Source organism: Protomyctophum parallelum (assembly GCF_964188405.1).
Source record: "Protomyctophum parallelum genome assembly, chromosome: 10".
Lineage (NCBI taxonomy): Eukaryota > Metazoa > Chordata > Actinopteri > Myctophiformes > Myctophidae > Protomyctophum > Protomyctophum parallelum.
Genome location: NC_139704.1, coordinates 45,084,986 through 45,106,476, shown reverse-complemented (window position 1 = coordinate 45,106,476; position 21,491 = coordinate 45,084,986). Strand labels below are relative to the sequence as shown.

Sequence of the window (21,491 nt, the reverse complement as noted above, 5' to 3'; positions counted from 1 at the left end):
CTGACACACGGACATATTCACTCACTGACACACGGACATATTCACTCACTGACACACGGACATATTCACTCACTGACACACTGACATATTCACTCACTGACACACGGACATATTCACTCACTGACACACGGACATATTCACTCACTGGCACACAGACATATTCACTCACTGACACACGGACATATTCACTCACTGACACACGGACATATTCACTCACTGACACACGGACATATTCACTCACTGGCACACGGACATATTCACTCACTGACACACGGACATATTCACTCACTGCAGGCACACGGACATATTCACTCACTGACACACGGACATATTCACTCACTGGCACACGGACATATTCACTCACTGACACACGGACATATTCACTCACTGACACACGGACATATTCACTCACTGACACACGGACATATTCACTCACTGACACACGGACATATTCACTCACTGACACACGGACATATTCACTCACTGACACACAGACATATTCACTCACTGCAGGCACACGGACATATTCACTCACTGACACACGGACATATTCACTCACTGACACACGGACATATTCACTCACTGACACACGGACATATTCACTCACTGACACACGGACATATTCACTCACTGACACACGGACATATTCACTCACTGACACACGGACATATTCACTCACTGACACACAGACATATTCACTCACTGCAGGCACACGGACATATTCACTCACTGACACACGGACATATTCACTCACTGACACACAGACATATTCACTCACTGACACACAGACATATTCACTCACTGACACACGGACATATTCACTCACTGCAGGCACACAGACATATTCACTCACTGACACACGGACATATTCACTCACTGCAGGCACACAGACATATTCACTCACTGACACACTGACATATTCACTCACTGACACACGGACATATTCACTCACTGACACACGGACATATTCACTCACTGACACACGGACATATTCACTCACTGACACACGGACATATTCACTCACTGACACACGGACATATTCACTCACTGACACACGGACATATTCACTCACTGACACACGGACATATTCACTCACTGACACACGGACATATTCACTCACTGACACACGGACATATTCACTCACTGACACACGGACATATTCACTCACTGACACACGGACATATTCACTCACTGACACACGGACATATTCACTCACTGCAGGCACACAGACATATTCACTCACTGACACACCGACATATTCACTCACTGACACACGGACATATTCACTCACTGACACACGGACATATTCACTCACTGACACACGGACATATTCACTCACTGACACACGGACATATTCACTCACTGACACACGGACATATTCACTCACTGACACACGGACATATTCACTCACTGACACACAGACATATTCACTCACTGCAGGCACACGGACATATTCACTCACTGACACACGGACATATTCACTCACTGACACACAGACATATTCACTCACTGACACACAGACATATTCACTCACTGACACACGGACATATTCACTCACTGACACACGGACATATTCACTCACTGACACACTGACATATTCACTCACTGACACACGGACATATTCACTCACTGACACACGGACATATTCACTCACTGGCACACGGACATATACACTCACTGACACACGGACATATTCACTCACTGACACACAGACATATTCACTCACTGACACACGGACATATTCACTCACTGACACACAGACATATTCACTCACTGACACACAGACATATTCACTCACTGACACACAGACATATTCACTCACTGACACACAGACATATTCACTCACTGACACACGGACATATTCACTCACTGACACACGGACATATTCACTCACTGACACACGGACATATTCACTCACTGCAGGCACACAGACATATTCACTCACTGACACACCGACATATTCACTCACTGACACACGGACATATTCACTCACTGACACACGGACATATTCACTCACTGACACACGGACATATTCACTCACTGACACACGGACATATTCACTCACTGACACACGGACATATTCACTCACTGACACACGGACATATTCACTCACTGACACACAGACATATTCACTCACTGCAGGCACACGGACATATTCACTCACTGACACACGGACATATTCACTCACTGACACACAGACATATTCACTCACTGACACACAGACATATTCACTCACTGACACACGGACATATTCACTCACTGACACACGGACATATTCACTCACTGACACACTGACATATTCACTCACTGACACACGGACATATTCACTCACTGACACACGGACATATTCACTCACTGGCACACGGACATATACACTCACTGACACACGGACATATTCACTCACTGACACACAGACATATTCACTCACTGACACACGGACATATTCACTCACTGACACACAGACATATTCACTCACTGACACACAGACATATTCACTCACTGACACACAGACATATTCACTCACTGACACACAGACATATTCACTCACTGACACACGGACATATTCACTCACTGACACACGGACATATTCACTCACTGACACACGGACATATTCACTCACTGACACGGACATATTCACTCACTGCAGGCACACAGACATATTCACTCACTGACACACGGACATATTCACTCACTGACACACGGACATATTCACTCACTGCAGGCACACGGACATATTCACTCACTGACACACGGACATATTCACTCACTGACACACGGACATATTCACTCACTGACACACGGACATATTCACTCACTGACACACAGACATATTCACTCACTGACACACGGACATATTCACTCACTGACACACGGACATATTCACTCACTGACACACGGACATATTCACTCACTGGCACACGGACATATTCACTCACTGACACACGGACATATTCACTCACTGACACACGGACATATTCACTCACTGACACACGGACATATTCACTCACTGACACACGGACATATTCACTCACTGCAGGCACACGGACATATTCACTCACTGACACACGGACATATTCACTCACTGACACACGGACATATTCACTCACTGACACACAGACATATTCACTCACTGACACACGGACATATTCACTCACTGACACACGGACATATTCACTCACTGACACACGGACATATTCACTCACTGGCACACGGACATATTCACTCACTGACACACGGACATATTCACTCACTGACACACGGACATATTCACTCACTGACACACGGACATATTCACTCACTGACACACGGACATATTCACTCACTGACACACGGACATATTCACTCACTGACACACGGACATATTCACTCACTGACACACGGACATATTCACTCACTGACACACGGACATATTCACTCACTGACACGGACATATTCACTCACTGACACGGACATATTCACTCACTGACACACGGACATATTCACTCACTGACACACGGACATATTCACTCACTGACACACAGACATATTCACTCACTGCAGGCACACAGACATATTCACTCACTGACACACTGACATATTCACTCACTGACACACGGACATATTCACTCACTGACACACGGACATATTCACTCACTGACACACGGACATATTCACTCACTGCAGGCACACAGACATATTCACTCACTGACACACGGACATATTCACTCACTGACACACGGACATATTCACTCACTGACACACAGACATATTCACTCACTGACACACCGACATATTCACTCACTGACACACGGACATATTCACTCACTGACACACGGACATATTCACTCACTGACACACGGACATATTCACTCACTGACACACGGACATATTCACTCACTGACACACGGACATATTCACTCACTGACACACGGACATATTCACTCACTGACACACAGACATATTCACTCACTGCAGGCACACGGACATATTCACTCACTGACACACGGACATATTCACTCACTGACACACAGACATATTCACTCACTGACACACGGACATATTCACTCACTGACACACGGACATATTCACTCACTGACACACGGACATATTCACTCACTGACACACTGACATATTCACTCACTGACACACGGACATATTCACTCACTGACACACGGACATATTCACTCACTGACACACGGACATATTCACTCACTGACACACAGACATATTCACTCACTGACACACAGACATATTCACTCACTGACACACGGACATATTCACTCACTGACACACGGACATATTCACTCACTGACACACAGACATATTCACTCACTGACACACGGACATATTCACTCACTGCAGGCACACGGACATATTCACTCACTGGCACACGGACATATTCACTCACTGATACACGGACATATTCACTCACTGACACACAGACATATTCACTCACTGCAGGCACACGGACATATTCACTCACTGACACACAGACATATTCACTCACTGACACACGGACATATTCACTCACTGACACACGGACATATTCACTCACTAACACACGGACATATTCACTCACTGGCACACAGACATATTCACTCACTGACACACGGACATATTCACTCACTGACACACGGACATATTCACTCACTGACACACAGACATATTCACTCACTGACACACAGACATATTCACTCACTGACACACGGACATATTCACTCACTGACACACGGACATATTCACTCACTGACACACGGACATATTCACTCACTGACACACGGACATATTCACTCACTGACACACGGACATATTCACTCACTGACACACGGACATATTCAAATGTGTAGGAAGGAAGCAGGCGAGAGAGAGAGAGAGAGACGGTTTAGGTGGGGTTTGGTCATTAATTCACCAAAAGTATATCGAAAGAAATCGACATTTAGAGCCAATCAAAAAACTTTCGCTCTGAAAGAATGTATATTCAAAGATTTGTGACGCAATTTCACGATTTAAACAAAATAGCAGACCTACAAGCTCGTAGCTTCTGGCACGCTATGAGCTTGTAGAAGTACAACATAATGCTTAGTTAAAACACCAAAAGGGGTTCCCGTCCAGAATGGGTTAACACATTTAGGCCTGCCGTCGACATTTAAAAAATGTCTTCTAAATCATTACAATTTTCTGAACAAACCTCATATTTCTATATCAGTGGTTCTCAATATTTCATGTCAAGGATCCCAAAGTTTATATGTAATATTCCACCGACCCCCATCTGAAAATATGTTGTTCCAGTGACCCCCTGGAAGCAATGAAAGATTTGAGTTAAAAATTGAAACACTGAAAGAATATATATTCAAATATTTGCACTACATTCTCACGGTTTTTCAAAAATCTTTATTCTTCTAATTATTTGATCGGCCCAAAACATTGTGTTTATTGTCAGGATTTGTCACACCTCGAGTTGGCTTTGTCCGGGGGGTAAACGTCTTTAAATAAATACTTTTTGAAAAGTCTATGAGGAAAATGAACAGGGAATTCTCTTCCGGGTCTCTCGTTGTCATGAAAGGGGGTGGGACTGCGGCGCTCTATATAGGCAGACACTACTGTATGCATAATTGCCTATATTAGACTTATTAGTCGTACAATGGTGGCGTAAAATAATATCCAATCTAGTCTACAAGCTATAGCGACTAAGCGAAACGATCCGTCAGCATTTGAAAGAAAAACATTTCAATTAATTAGTCAAAACGGGGCAGCAAAAGTTTGTCATAATCCTAATCAGGATATTGATTTGTCATATCGACCCAGCCCTAGTTTAGGTCACCAAAAAGCAAGTTACGGTGAGATGAGAATGCGACAGCATCTTTTATTGTTCATTAAAACGTTCACATAGCGCCAACCGTACATTTACGCATACTTGGCCCCCTCCTCTTTGTCCCCCTCTACACCAAATATCTTTGCCCAAAATAGCAGATTTGAGCTTGTAGATCTTTCGATTTTCACCCCAATGTTCACCCCAGAATATGGACTCTATTGAATACTGTTTCACAAACTGGTCTTGCACATGTGTGACCACTCTCAAACCCATAGAACAGCTCTACAAGAGTGCGCTCAAGGTGTTTGACAGGAAGCCCCGCTCATATCATCATTGTAACATCCTCTGGAGGCTCAAATGTTTTAGCTTTGATAAGAGGTTGGGGTCATATACAAGACCCTACATGGTCTGTGCCCACACCCCCCTAAGTGAATTCATTAAATGAAAGCCCGATAGGGCAGAGGTTTTCAACCGATTATGAACCAGGGACCACCACCCTGACTGAGAATCAACCTGGGGACCACTGTTGTGTTGGGAGGAGGGGGATATGGGTGTTGTGTGGGGGGGGAATCACCTTCCATATTAAAATCATGTTGTTATTGTAACTTACTGTATGTATGAGCGAGCAGACGCAATTAATTATGGGCACATTTCTTTATAATGGTGACTCAACCAGGCAATCCAGTACAGTTTCCCTTGAGATTCTACCTCCCTTTTCTGTGGAAGTTCTTGACGTCCGACTTCCCAGTAACTGACAACATCGACAAGTCATCATATCACCACGTCATTTACTGCATTGTTTCTCAACTTAAAATACAAATCTTCACTTTCCTACATTACTAAATGCATGGTCAGGGACCACATGCAATACCTTCACAAGGCAAGGCAAGGCAAGGCAATTTTATTTATATAGCACCTTTCATACTCAAGGCAATTCAAAGTGCTTAATAAAAACAAACACAGAGTGCAACAGTGCACTTTAAAATGAATACAGATTATAATAGATACAATTACATTACATTACAACAGATACTCCCACCTTTAATAGAAACACAGTTAATTGGGATATGCAATGTTAAATAAATACGTTTTTAAATTTGACTTAAAAACGGCTATGGTTGGGGATTTTCTAATTAACCTGGAATGCTATTCCAGGTTTGTGGTGCATAATGGTGGAATGCTGCTTCACCATGTTTTGTTCCAGCTATCGGGTGAACTATCAGAGAACTATCACAGACCACCAGTGGTCCACGGACCACCTGTTGAAAACCCATGCGATAGGGGAATCAGTACCAGAGCAACAACTCGAGGAGACTGCGAAGTGCCGCACGCCAATATGGTTTCTGCTGCGGGTTTGAGTAAATGGTGCGCTGTGACTGGCCAGTCGCTGTGATTGACAGCCTACACCTAAACCTAACCCTAACCTTAACCTCAGTAAAACTATACCTAAACCTAACCCTAACCTCAGTAAAACTATACCTAAACCTAACCTCAGTAAAACTATACCTAAACCTAACCTCAGTAAACTATACCTAAACCTAACCTCAGTAAAACTAACGCAGTGGCTGGGGGGCATTTCCAAGAACCCGAATCCGCAGCAGAAAACATGCAAGCGTGCCGCACCGGCAAACAACATTCGGCCAAAATGTCCTCTCAGTACAGGGCTGTGTAAAATTGAATGGACTTCCTCTGCATATAAGGGAATGTGCTACATTTTCCTCTTTTAAATACAATCTGAAAAAATGGTTGCTTGAAAACCAAAGCTGCAACCATTCATGATTATTGTCTCCACCAGGCCGAAGGCATGGGGGGAGAGTATGTTTTGCACTCCGTCCGTCCGTCCGTGTGTCCGTCCGTGTGTGTTTCCGTGAGCAGCTAATCTCGGCCACCGTTAACCCGGTCGATGCCAAATTTTGCACACACACTCCCTGGATGCCAACGATGAACCTCTGCCCCAAACTTTCCAGAATGGCCTGTTATAGCGCCACCAGGAGGCCGCTTTGTGCAAAACAAGTTTTTGCACAGTACACCTACAGATTTTGTCCAAACATCGCGCAAATTGGTACACAGTCTCTCTAGAGCCATTCAACGAAACGTCTCTTTCAGATTTCAGGACTCCATCCTGATTGGTTAAGATTGGCTTCCAAAGTTCACAGGAGTGCTCAGTTTCAAACAAAATGCTGCAAATCATGAACACATCGCGTGATTTCCGTGAAATTGTGCACGCACATTCCCACTAGGCCGAGGAAGAAATGCCACATGAACAATTTCAACTCAGCCTCAAGGTGGCGCTATAACTGGCCGAAAAGTGTTTTTACCTCTAACTGCACGGATCTGTGGATAACTTTGTATGCCAACTCCCTAGTTTACTTTTGTTGCCCTTTTATCCAACCACCAGATGAAGGCAAGCTGCAATGTCCTACATTCCTATCCTGGTGGAGACCTGTGCCCAGAAGGGCACTTTTTCTAGTTTTAGGTGTATTTATTTTGTATGCTGTGTTAGAGAGATTATTAGAGTAAACCTACCCTAATAATAGTTTTATCTAATAGTTTAATATTTTCTTATTCTTACTAGTCTTATTATGTTTGAAATGTACTAGGTATTTGTATGCTATGTCCTGTATGTCAGTCCTGTTTGTATTGTTTGATGTTTGATGTCTGGGGACTGCAGATGGAAATGAGCAAGTTTTGCTAAATCTGGTATATTTACACTGCATTCTTAATGTAATGTTCATCAATATACTGTACACTGTCCACTGGGAGCAGATGAGCTCCGTGGAGCAGGACACGGCCATAGACAACTGCCTGATGGACCCCCACATCCGATCCCGCTACGCATGCACAGGGTGGACCGCGAGGAGGTGGTCTGCTACCCGAAACTGCTGCTCCAGACCGGCCAGAAGATAGTCCACTTCGGAGACGAGGATATCACTTGGCAAGATGAGCATTCTGCCCCGTTCTCATGGGAAACCAAGAGCCAACTGGACTTCAGTTTGTCGTTGGGCGCAGCAGAGCAGGGCGTCTCCTCCTCCCAGACGACCGATGCCAAGAGCACCAAGTCTGCTCCCAACTCTCAGCTCGGCAAAAACACCCCTAGTGCCAACAAGGGGTCCATCAGCGAGGGCCCGGGCCTGGGCCGCCGGCCAGAGGAGGAGTCCTCCTTCTGGAAGATCAGCGCCGAGCGCTCCAGGATGGAGGGAGAGCTGGCCGACTGACTACACCTCGCTGACCCCCAGCCAGATCAAATCTATGGAGAAGGGGGAGAAACCCCTCCCCTCCTACCTCCGACAGGAGACCTCAGTCATGGCCCCTCCTGCCCCAAAAGAGCCAGAGGCGCCGGAGCCCGCGCTAGTCCCCGCCAAGTCCACCAAGCAGCGAGCCCCCAGGCCGATATTATAGTATTTCCTTTGCTTTATGTAAACTGGAATGTGGACTAATCAGACCTATAATGTTTGGCCTGCCTAATTGGGCATCATGTATATATATATTTGACATATTATATTTATAATGTATGTTTATATATTTCCTATATGATTGATTGATGCTTTATTATTATCTATTCGGCCTACATTATTACTGATTGATTATTTAACATAGTTATATAGTTTCTCATATTTAATCCCATCTTTGATGTTGTGTATATATATATATTATATCTTATTTGATGCTTTAGGATATATATATATATATATTATATCTGATATCTGATTTATGAATGTTTTTACCAAGTGCATCCTGACTTGATGATTATATGAATATGATTTATTACCTTGAATATGGATTGAGCTGCCAGTTATGATTCGTTTGTTGGATATGTTTATAATTCCAAATATTGTATATTTCTGTTTCCTTTGTACAGCACACACACACACCAATTAAAACTTAAACCGAAATCCTCTGCCACTGCCTCGTCTGTGGTCAGCCTGGCCGGTGGCCTTGCCTGCTCACCCTTTGTCCATTACACCTCACCTATACCCATACGAACTATTTCCGAGTGCCACCACTCTTTCAGCATTTTTAATGTAATGTTCATCAATATACTGTACACTGTCCCGACCAAATAAACGAATAAAGTAAAGTCAATTTAGATATGTATTACTATTTTCGGCAGGAACCCCTTTTGGAGTTTGCATTAGTTTATACTTTAGCTATTTTTGAAAAATAGTGAAAATGTAGTGTAAATCTTTGAATATATATTCTTTCAGAGCGAACGTTTTTAACTCATATCTTTGGTTCTGCATGGGGGGGGGGTCCCCTGGAACAACATATTTTTAGATGGGGTTCCGCAGCCAAATACAGATAATTCTGGGGGTCCCTGATATGAAAAGGGTTGAGCACCACTGACATAGAAACAGAGGTTTTTCAGAAAGGTTTACAAAGGCATCCAAAAAAATGGCAGGTGCTGGTCAGAAAAACGTAAAAAAACACAACATACTGTATAGTACTGCGACAATGGCCCCCAGAAGTCGGCATACCCCTCCCGGAGTTAGGACCAAACACAACATAGTTTTTCCTCATCTCTAAGGCCTCCCATACATGAAATGGATTCTTGTATAAAAATATTTTACTGCAAAAGTGGTGAAATTGTTATTTAAAGTTATACACCTCAAACTAAAAATAAAGCCTGTCCGTCTGGTGGTTGAGGCACTTAAAGGCATGTAGATTCACAATGGAAGCTCTGAGAGGTTCAAAACTTGGCATACTTGAAGCCAGAACATACCTCTACATTCTAGAAAAGACTGAATGTCAATATCTGAATGTCAATATGAGATATAGTCATTTTAACACATACTTACAGTAGGCGGAATTGTACATCTATGTAGATGTCTTCTCTACTTTGTAGTGACTCTGGAATGGATTGTCATAGCAACACATATGATGGCTTGTAGGAAAGGTGAGGTTCTACTGAATCCAGCAATACCAATTGTGTAAATGTAGCTTGCATAATCGTGGAGTTATGGCACAAAACATATATGGTGTCCCAAACGGGGGGAAATAAAACTAATGAAATCTACAGTATCACATTAGTTTTATTTTTACTTCACTTATCAAGGGTGGGAAAACATAAACAAATCACTTGAGTAGAAGTCCCAAAAATGTATGAAATGTCTCAAACTTGAGAAATGAGAAATTGTGAACAAATAGATGCCGCTTCAATAGAGAAATATGCAAGCCTAGATTGGAACTACTAACTATTATTATGTTGCAGCACATGACCTGGATGTTCCCTCATCAAGCTCAAATCTCAATATTATCCTCATAAATATAAATAATCAAGTTATTCATTTCTGTTATTTGAGTTATTTGGTTACAGTCAAGTTATACTACACTACAGTATTTGGCTCCACCTGCATCTTATTGCCTACAGTATGTGGCTTTCTTCATAAAATGACAGGTAAAATCATTTCACATATTTTGGAATGTGAAAAGATGAGATGAACCTTGTCAAATCAAGTAGCTATTTAGCTGACTGGAGTGGAGAGTGACCTAGCATTTAGTTATCTTTAGTGTAACAGAGCCTACTGCCTGTCCCGTAGTCTACACTGACAATAGCAGAACCCTGCCCTGACACTGTTTCACCAGAATGGAAAATAGACTTAATTAGTATCACTTGTAATATGGTTACTGCACATACTATAGCCTAAAAATAGTGCGCGCAATGCACAACATAGATACTGTACAAATTCTGAAGTGTATCTTTAAACTTTTACCAAAATGGAATATTGGATCCAAATCTTTGTATCATCTTTGCTAAACAGTTGGAAAAAGGCACGAAACAAGACCCATAATGTATAAAGACCACGGCAGAAGACCTTCAACACTAACTGTTGTTCAACAGAGAGATGATGTTCATAAAACCCTGGCAAACCCAAATTCAATATACTCTCCTCTCCTCATCATATACTGTATCATGTTGAGAAAACTACTCCAGTAAGACCAGAGTGAGAGCATGCCGTCTCGTCAAGAAGACTGAACAGGGTACAACATTGTTGAATAGGATACAACACTGTTTAACATACAAATATATTGTTTCATTTGTGGGAAGGCCAGCACAATTGATTGATTGATTGATGGATGGATTTAATAGTTTATTAAACATAAATGTAAAAACAGCAACAGAGTACAGTCATACAATTAGTCCAAAAGGGATAGTACAAAAAAGTCCTCGCGGTCTTGTTGCAATCAGTTCATAGACAAAACCAGGACTACTGGTCAGAGTACCAGAGACAGGGCCTTCACATGGTCACTGGTCAGAGTACCAGAGACAGGGCCTTCACATGGTCACTGGTCAGAGTACCAGAGACAGGGCCTTCACATGGTCACTGGTCAGAGTACCAGAGACAGGGCCTTCACATGGTCACTGGTCAGAGTACCAGAGACAGGGCCTTCACATGGTCACTGGTCAGAGTACCAGAGACAGGGCCTTCACATGGTCACTGGTCAGAGTACCAGAGACAGGGCCTTCACATGGTCACTGGTCAGAGTACCAGAGACAGGGCCTTCACATGGTCACTGGTCAGAGTACCAGAGACAGGGCCTTCACATGCAGCATCAGAAAGATTGATGAAGTTGTACATCGGCTGCTCTCGTACCCAGATCTCTTTGCATATGATGACAAATATCATAAATGCTACCTAAAACACTAAATATCTAAACGAAATATAGCAGCTATAAAACAAAGAATTAGAACAGCAGACCAGTATCTATGTCAAAGCTTTTATTAATCTCACTGAAATAGTTAACATCTTTCTTTAAATAAATGAAAGTGATGACAAGTCATCACTTTCAATAAATAAGAGCTATGACATACTGAAGACACTGGTCCATGGTTTTCTTCATCGATATATCTGCAGGTCTATGTAGTAGTTCTGGATTTTCTTGGATATTTGCATCTTCTCTCATTGTGCCCATTTCCCATGGGCACACTTTTAGAGCATGCAACATCAGACTTTCCATGTTCTACAAATTATAATGCTGTATGTTTCCAGGGTTTGTATTTAGACAATATCATCTTCTTCCTCAGAGTCAGTGTCTTCAGTATGTCATCATAACAGTCAAGGAGTTTATATACCGTAAATGGAAATTGGTGCATTTACAGTATATAGAGCTTTTATCCAAAGCACTTTACATAGATTGTGCATTACATTCACACATTCAGTCACACACCGATGGCAGAGGAAACCATACAAGGCACTGACCTGCACATCGGGATCAATTAGGGGTTCAGAGTCTAACTCTGGGGGAGCCCTGGATCGAACTGAGAATATGGTATGATATAGTACGGTATATTGTTAGTTCACACTGAAATTTGTCTTGCGAACCTCACGGTTCTCCATCCAGCCGCTCTATTGGCCACTCTATCCCTGAGGCACTGCCGCCTCGGCATATTACCAGTATTATTGTATATTTGTCATCATACACAAAGAGATCTGGGTACGAGAGGAGCAGATGATGTACAACTTCATCAACCTTTCTGATGCTGCATGAAGGACCTTAAGTCTCTGGTACACATACCAGTACCAGCCATAATGGCTGTCAGATGTTCTGGTCTTGTACTGGCACACAAATGAAAAATATCTTTGTATGTTAAACAATGTTGTATCAACCCTATTCAGTCTTCTTGATGAGACTGGTGCAGGCATGCTCTCACTCAACATTTGCAACTTGCTCATTACTGCAGCATATTGTCTGTATATAGAGCCACGGTGTTATGAACATCATCATCTCTCTGTTGAGCAACATTTAGTAAGATCATTTTAATTTTGAGTATCTGCCGATACTGATTTTTCCCCATCTGAAAATTATATTTTTATGCAACTCCTCCAATATCACAATAGTACAATATCCCAAATCACGGACAATATACAGTCTAATATCATGATATGGCTATCATATTGATACTAGGGATGTCCCAATCACATTTTTGTGCTCCTGATCTGATCATTTAAAAATGTCATGATCGGCCCTGATTTCCGATACACTTCACATTATAAGATCACATAAGATGCACATAGGTGGAGCCAAATACTGTAGTATAAATTGACTGTAACCAAATAACTCAAATAACAGAAATGAATAACTTGATTATTTATATTTATGAGGATAATATTGAGATTTGAGCTTGATGAGGGAACATCCAGGTCATGTGCTGCAACATAATAATAGTTAGTAGTTCCAATCTAGGCTTGCATATTTCTCTATTGAAGCGGCATCTATTTGTTCACAATTTCTCATTTCTCAAGTTTGAGACATTTCATACATTTTAGGGACTTCTACTCAAGTGATTTGTTTATGTTTTCCCACCCTTGATAAGTGAAGTAAAAATAAAACTAATGTGATACTGTAGATTTCATTAGTTTTATTTCCCCCCGTTTGGGACACCATATATGTTTTGTGCCATAACTCCACGATTATGCAAGCTACATTTACACAATTGGTATTGCTGGATTCAGTAGAACCTCACCTTTCCTACAAGCCATCATATGTGTTGCTATGACAATCCATTCCAGAGTCACTACAAAGTAGAGAAGACATCTACATAGATGTACAATTCCGCCTACTGTAAGTATGTGTTAAAATGACTATATCTCATATTGACATTCAGATATTGACATTCAGTCTTTTCTAGAATGTAGAGGTATGTTCTGGCTTCAAGTATGCCAAGTTTTGAACCTCTCAGAGCTTCCATTGTGAATCTACATGCCTTTAAGTGCCTCAACCACCAGACGGACAGGCTTTATTTTTAGTTTGAGGTGTATAACTTTAAATAACAATTTCACCACTTTTGCAGTAAAATATTTTTATACAAGAATCCATTTCATGTATGGGAGGCCTTAGAGATGAGCACTTTTTGACTGTTTGTTGCAGGACTATAGTTATTACCACCAAAGTCTAGCTTTAAACCTCAGCTCAGACCAGGGGGGCAGTCAGACAGATATTTTGTGAAGCCACAAGGAAATCGGGATTTCCTGAAAGTTCATATAATGGCCTGTTGTGGCGCTGTCATTGGGCCCAAAAAACCCATAGCCCCATAGAAGTCCATGTATTTGGGCCCAACTTCACCTAGACTTTAATGTTAATTACCTTAATAAACATGGTCATGAATACTTTTTGCTTCCAGTCACTAGTTTAAAGTCTAATTTCTAATGTCATAATATTCTTTTTGGAAAATTATGGTCCCATTTATTAAATAAATTACCATAGATTTGCGCATGTTCTGAGGGGCGTGGCTACCGTTACAGTCTATGATCGGGATTCCCCACCCACTCGAGTCAAAATAAAAACCAACTAAGAAGAAGGGGGGAAGTCCCACCTCGTTGTCTGGGCCAGCCAATGGGCCAGCTGGGCCCAAACGGATCTAGAAAGATGGCGACTTACAATTCAAGGACTGACAGGCTTCATTTTACGTTCATGTTAGACCCGGGGAACGCTTTGTCCATATTTTTTACAGTCTATGGCTCAGACTGAGGAAGAGCCAAGCGCTCGAAATGCCACCTTTGGTGCCAATATAATAATATATAATTGATATAATAATATCCATGGGAGCATGATCCAGTTAGCCTGGTAAAACCACTCCCCCTGCTGGACAACATTTGCATTCTGCCAGAAGGGAGTCTGGTGTCTCTCGGGCAGAGACGATGTACTCTGGACCAAATCAGACCGGAGCGATGTGAGAGGCGGGACCAACGCGAGACTGAAGACATGTTGAAGCTGTGCCACAGCACAATGTAAACACAACCCAACAAGACTACAACTTAAGATGAATGATGACATGTTGAAGCTGTGCCACAGTAGCCTGGTTAATAAACCAGACTAATATCGCACGGATCCGCGGGATATTAGTCTGGGGAGGCTCAGCTTGGATTTAATTTCCAGGGAAACATTTTCTCTTTGACACAATTGGTCAGAGCTACTGTCAGTCAAAGGTCTCAAGCATTGAACGTCACTGTACCAAAGCCCGCCCATATTGCATACCGTGTCCCTATTGGGCGCCCACATTCTCTGGTGTAGGAAATGGGCGTAACATTGAGCCTCTCCAGACCGAAATCCGCCGGCTGATTCGGTCTGGTTTATTAACCAGGCTAGTGCCACAGCACAATGTAAACACAACCTAACAAGACTACAACTCTAATGTAAACACAACCCAACAAGACTACAACTCTAATGTAAACACAACCTAACAGTACTACAACTCTAATGTAAACACAACCTAACAGTACTACAACTCTAATGTAAACACAACAACTTATGAGGAATGATGACATGTTGAAGCTGTGCCACAGCACAATGTAAACACAACCTAACAAGACTACAACTCTAATTTAAACACAACTCAACAAGACTACAACTCTAATGTAAACACAACTCAACAAGACTACAACTCTAATTTAAACAACCCAACAAGACTACAACTCTAATGTAAACACAACCCAACAAGACTACAACTCTAATGTAAACACAATCAGATCATTGTCCCGCTGCTTCCAGTTCATCGTTTCTGCCTGAGAGCCCAGATACAGGCAGGAGGGAACGTGTGAACTCAATACTGCCACCATCTGGCAGAGTCAGGTTATGATCCAGTGTGCAGTGTTTTCACTAGTATTGTATGCATTTAGGATTATCATCATCTGAGACTGGGAGCACAGTCAAACTAGCATATCGCCGCTGAAGGGCAGAAACGTCTTAGATCCGTATTAATTTATTTGTGTATATTTTAGTTGATGAATACTTGATCATACTACAGCATCAGCATCAAAAGTAGCAGATCCATAATTTGGAAATGCGGCAACAGCGGCATGACGCAACACATTTTAAGCTTGTAGATCTGCTACTTTTGTCATACATTTATTTTGAATCCTGAAAAGTAACAGTTTTGGACAGTGAGAGACGACATACAGCATGCCATGTTATGGAAGCAGGCTGAGGCATTTATAGACTGTAGTAACACGGTGTCACTTGTCAAACAGAGCTGACGTACAAGCTAATTAGCTGATGGCACACCCTTGTGCGATGGGAGTAAAAAAACCTTCACTGCAAAAGGTGAAAACGTGTTAAATTGAAGGCACATACAGTACATAATTATTGGCTGTACACTAGTAAAAAGTCAGTTCTCAAACTCAAGAGGCCTTTGTCTTTTTGAAACGCAGGGCAACCACGTGCCTCTGAAGCCCCTCGTTCATATCCCACAGACGATCCAAGGCGAAAACGCCCCTCTGCTCCACAAACGCCTCAAACAGGTGGAGTCCACCCCCCACCCCGAAGTAGTGGGCCTTGGTGGCGAGATAGACCAGTCCACCCGGGGCCAGCAGTCTGTGGAGGGTGTCGTGGAGAGAGGGGTAGTACGCGGCGTTGTATATGGTCTCCGAGGTGAATATAATGTCATATTTGGGCGACGGCTCCTCCTTCAGAACCAGCGCGAGGAACGTGGTCCAGTCACCGGAGAAGAAGCGACACCTGGCCACTGACGCATGCTGGGAGGGGTCGAGGGCTTGTTTCTTAAGTGCTGGCCCGCCGTCCTCTGCCTCCTGTTTCCTTGCTTTAGTCTCTTTTGGACTTTCATCTTCTTTCACCCTCTTCCCTTTCCCCTTGCCCTCTACTTCTTCTTCTTCCTCTTCTTCACGCAACACATCCTCCTCCTCCTCCTCCTCTTCTTCTTCCTCCTCCTCCTCCTCACAGTTCAGCAGCACGTTGGGCACAGTGAGTTGGTCGATGACTGTGCTGTTGTAATCCTGGAAGTAGAGGTGCAACAGTCATTTGAACTTGATGATTTAATCCATTATTTAAAAAAGAATCGCTAAGCGATGCGATTGATTTGGGGGGTGTGAGGACCGGGGGGGGGACTTGGGACTGGGAGGTCGGGGTTCGATCCCCGGCCGGGTCATACCAAATACTCTCAATAATGGAACACAGTGAATTCCTGCTGCTTGGCACTCAGCATCAAGGGTTGTATTGGGATAATTCCCCGCAACAGGCACTAAAGGCATGGAGACCCTTTATAGAATACTTCAATATTCACACCTCCCTGGATTAGACTGCTCGGTGTGACCCAAATATAGCGGACTGTGGATTTCAGAATTAACAGACAGTGCCTCAATACTCTAACTGTGTAGTGTTTTAACTTTTATTTTTGTCCTGTTTGTCCTTGTTTCTTTGTTTCTTTGTACGTTGTTTCTTTATGTTTGTGTTTCTGTGATGTTTTTAAAAAAAAATAATGCTGTGCAAAGATTTTCCTGTCAGATGTGCTGCTTAACTGTCCCCAATAAAAACTATATATATATAAAAAACAAAAAACATACTAGCTTCATGTTGTCCAGGGGGTGTACTTGTACATGAAACTGCCTAACACAACAGAAACAGGGGATAGGCTCCTGCCCCATGGGCCTCATGGCTCGGCAATGCGTTCACAAGTTCACAATGTGTTGTGAGCTTTTAGATTGGCTATTTTGGTGCGACACTGTTGCACAACAAAGTAGTAGGTAAGAAATAGGGATTACGTTTTCCATCAGACGCATCGATTTAACGGTCGTAATATAATTTTGCCAGGTCGATTAGTTTATAAAAAATAAATAAAATTAAAAGATTGCCTTTTGGTGTTTTAAGCATTATGTTGTACGTTAGCTGTTGAAAAATAGCAGAGCTTGTAGGTCTGCTAAAAATCGTCTGCTAAAAATCGTGAAAATGCGGCAAGAATATATATTCTTTCAGAGCAAACGTTTTTAACTCATAGGCCTCTCTTTGCTTCTGGGGGGGGGGGTCCCTGGAACAACACATTTTCAGATGGGGGGGTCGGCGGCGAATTACATATATTTTTGGGGGTCCTTGACATGAAAATGTTTGAGAACGACTGACATAGAAACATAGGGTTTTTCAGAAAACTGTCAGGATTTAGAAGACATTCATAGAATCATTCTCAGGTCTAAATGGGTTAATTATTTGATTAATCCAAAGAGTAATGTGCAGAATAATGGAACATAATGGCCAGTTGCAGGCAGGCCTACCTGGAAGTGCACCTGCCCGGCTCCTCTCTTCAGAGCCAGAATCCCCAGCAGTGCCGCTCCACAGCCCAGGTCCAAGACCGCCTTCCCTGCGAACGTCTCTCCGTCCCTCTCCAGCAGCTCCAGGAGGTCGTAGGTGCACTCCCACACCCGCAGGCCTCCCTCGTACACCCCCGAGATGAGGTCGGACCTCTGGGCGGCGCTGCGAGACAGAATGTTCTCCCGGTCGTCCCTCTCCGGGGCGGTCCTCTCCAGCACCGTCTCGTTCAGGAAGTGGAGGGGAGGCAGAGCGCCCACGCGCACCGTCTCCGACACGGCGTCCTCCAGCAGGGAGCCGGGGTCCGACGGCGGACGGTGCTCTCTGGCCTCTTTGGGCGGCGGCTCTGCGGATTTGCCGTCTGTTGTTGTCTTGAAATTTGGAAAAGGCACAGGAGGACAGACATGATTAGCCCATTTAGACCCGAGGACGATTATTTCTACAAATGTCTTCTAAATGCTGACAGTTTTCTGAAAAACCCTCATGTTTCTATGTCAGTCGTTCTCAAACATTTTCACGTCAAGGACCCCCAAAATAATATGTACTTGGCCGCCGAACCCCATCTGAAAATATGTTGTTCCAGGGACCCCCTCAGAAGCAAAGATTTGAGCGGCGGGGGCAATGGGGCTCAGCGGGTTTCAAAAACGTTCACACTGAAAGAATATATATTCAAATATTTGCGACACATTTTCACGATTTTTCAAAAATAGCAGACCCTTGTAGATCTGCAATTTTTCAATAGATACAGTTTAAAATAATGGTTAAATCACCAAAAGGGGTTCCCGCTCAGAATGGGTTAGATTAGAGCAGTGAAGCTCAAACTTCTTCATTTCAAAAGGCCTCCACCATCAGAAATTATTTTGTGCCTTACAAGACTGACAAGGGATCTATCTCCCTGTCAGTCTGGCAGAATAGAGTACCCATTTATCAGCTTCAGTTTTACAGCGTCCAATTTCACTTGTTCATCCTATATCCATCTCTCTCCTGATTGGATACAATTGGTATCCTGACCGAAAAATGCAATTTCTGTCATTTTTGTAAGTTTTCAGAAAAGAAACAAGTTCACATTAAACTAGGCTACTCAAGAAATGGTTGATATTCCTTATTCCTTTCCTCTGTATATCGTTACATCTTTGACAGCTAATACGGCATGATCAGATGTGGTGGTTGATGAAGAGTCCAGAGAAATGTCTGTATTAGAGATAGCCGGCACTTTGACCCTGCCTAGAGGAAACGTTTATGACTACGGTTACGGTAATTTAATACCAACCACTCCTACATACCATCTCAGAGATGAGCCGATAGGTGCAGACCATTTGTTTTTATATTTGGCAGCGGGCACCTTAGACATCTTCTGGGCACGTCCAAGTAAAATTGGCAATTTCATCCAAAATGTTAAAATAATATTTTTGTTTTGGAAAAATGATCTTAAGTAAATAAGTATACATGCATGCTTAAACATTCGACAATTATGGTCCAATATCGCTACAATTGCTGCAATTTGATATAAAACCTGTATATCGAGTCATTTCAGAAGTTGAAAGATAAAACTAAGTCTGATAATGTTGATAATTGATGTTCAACTTCACATCATATACATTATATATATATATATATATATATATATATATATATATATATATATATATATATATATATTAATAATATATATATATATATATATATATATATTAATTAATATATATTAATCATTTGGACAAAATAGTACATTTTATATTGAGGTGCCCAGATGTCCAAGGTGTCCAAAATTGTCCTGTATCCTTAGCAACCTACCCTAACCACAGACTGTTTGTTAGAGAGTTCACTTTCAACAAATTGGGATGTCCAAACAGGTTTGGAAGACAAGTAGGCTAAAGTGCTATAATAATTGGCACTTTTGGCAGCCACTACACTGTTACTTATCATCTCATACCCGAAGACATAAACCATGATGATTTAGTGAATGTAGGCTTAACTGTACCGTTAATATTTGTTTGCAGTGTCTTTGTGTGGACAAATACATTCATTGTTAAAATGTTTGTGATCTCGACTGTACTAGCTAGTGGGCAAGTGCATTAGTGAAGATCATAATCTCTCAGATTGGTGTGAAAATTGAACCCTCGTAGATGTACGTATAGATTCTGACATGATTGATTTTGACATTTGATTCACATTTTGGGCTATGAAGGTGCTACAGTGACACACTTAGCCTTATTAGCCATAGCTGCACCGATGCTTGGATCATAGGCTTTATAGCACATCAGAAGAATATGCATAAATACAGTAAAGGTTTAAGTTTATAAACGTATGAAGTATACTTAATCAGACGACGGTGTCGCTTTCCGACAGGCAGGGAACAAGTCAACAAGCAACAACTCTCGGCAATAATTATACGTTCATATATACTCACATCATGTTTAGTTGTTGAATTGTCCACATTTGCACTAATTTGAACTACATCGCCATCGTCGACATCAGCTGCATCTTCTGCACGTGCGTGCACATCAAAGTTGAAACTAAATGACATGATTGATAAAGAAAGACATGCAAAAAAAAATAATAACTCTACAGCTGAAATCCGTGTTCAACAGACACGTGTGGGGCGAGTGGAGGAACTACAACTCCCAATATCCTATCTATCATGAATGATAACCAATGGAATCACCTT

The 21,491-nt window shown here is 42.4% G+C and overlaps 2 protein-coding genes and 1 pseudogene across 3 annotated transcripts in view; 2 read left to right on the top strand and 1 right to left on the bottom strand.

Moving 5' to 3' along the window:
- Positions 1-21,491, top strand: part of LOC310865844 (complement C1q-like protein 2) — a gene marked incomplete at its 5' end in the record, with an annotated part of 275,737 nt that overhangs the window by 190,609 nt on the left and 63,637 nt on the right. The gene's annotated exons all lie outside the window — the stretch shown is intronic.
- LOC310865201 (uncharacterized protein C1orf198 homolog) lies at positions 8,519-9,190 on the top strand (annotated as a pseudogene). The gene has a single exon. The product of its transcript is annotated as an uncharacterized protein C1orf198 homolog (transcript).
- Positions 16,566-21,410, bottom strand: LOC310865972 (histidine protein methyltransferase 1 homolog). Its single transcript, XM_083775208.1, has 3 exons — positions 21,234-21,410; positions 18,790-19,194; positions 16,566-17,520 (listed from the first exon to the last, which is right to left on the bottom strand). Exons 1-3 carry the CDS (start codon positions 21,348-21,350, stop codon positions 16,909-16,911), a joined length of 1,134 nt encoding a protein of 377 aa, XP_083631334.1. The 5' UTR covers positions 21,351-21,410; the 3' UTR covers positions 16,566-16,908.

What these genes read in the sequence shown, in the direction of transcription:
- LOC310865972 (XM_083775208.1), bottom strand. Translation starts at nt 21,350, where the DNA reads ATGTCATTTAGTTTCAACTTTGATGTGCACGCACGTGCAGAAGATGCA. An exon ending in ATTCAACAACTAAACATGAT is followed by an intron (nt 19,195 to 21,233) that starts GTGAGTATATAT and finishes CCAAATTTCAAG; the next exon opens with ACAACAACAGACGGCAAATC. An exon ending in CCGGGCAGGTGCACTTCCAG is followed by an intron (nt 17,521 to 18,789) that starts GTAGGCCTGCCT and finishes CTCTACTTCCAG; the next exon opens with GATTACAACAGCACAGTCAT.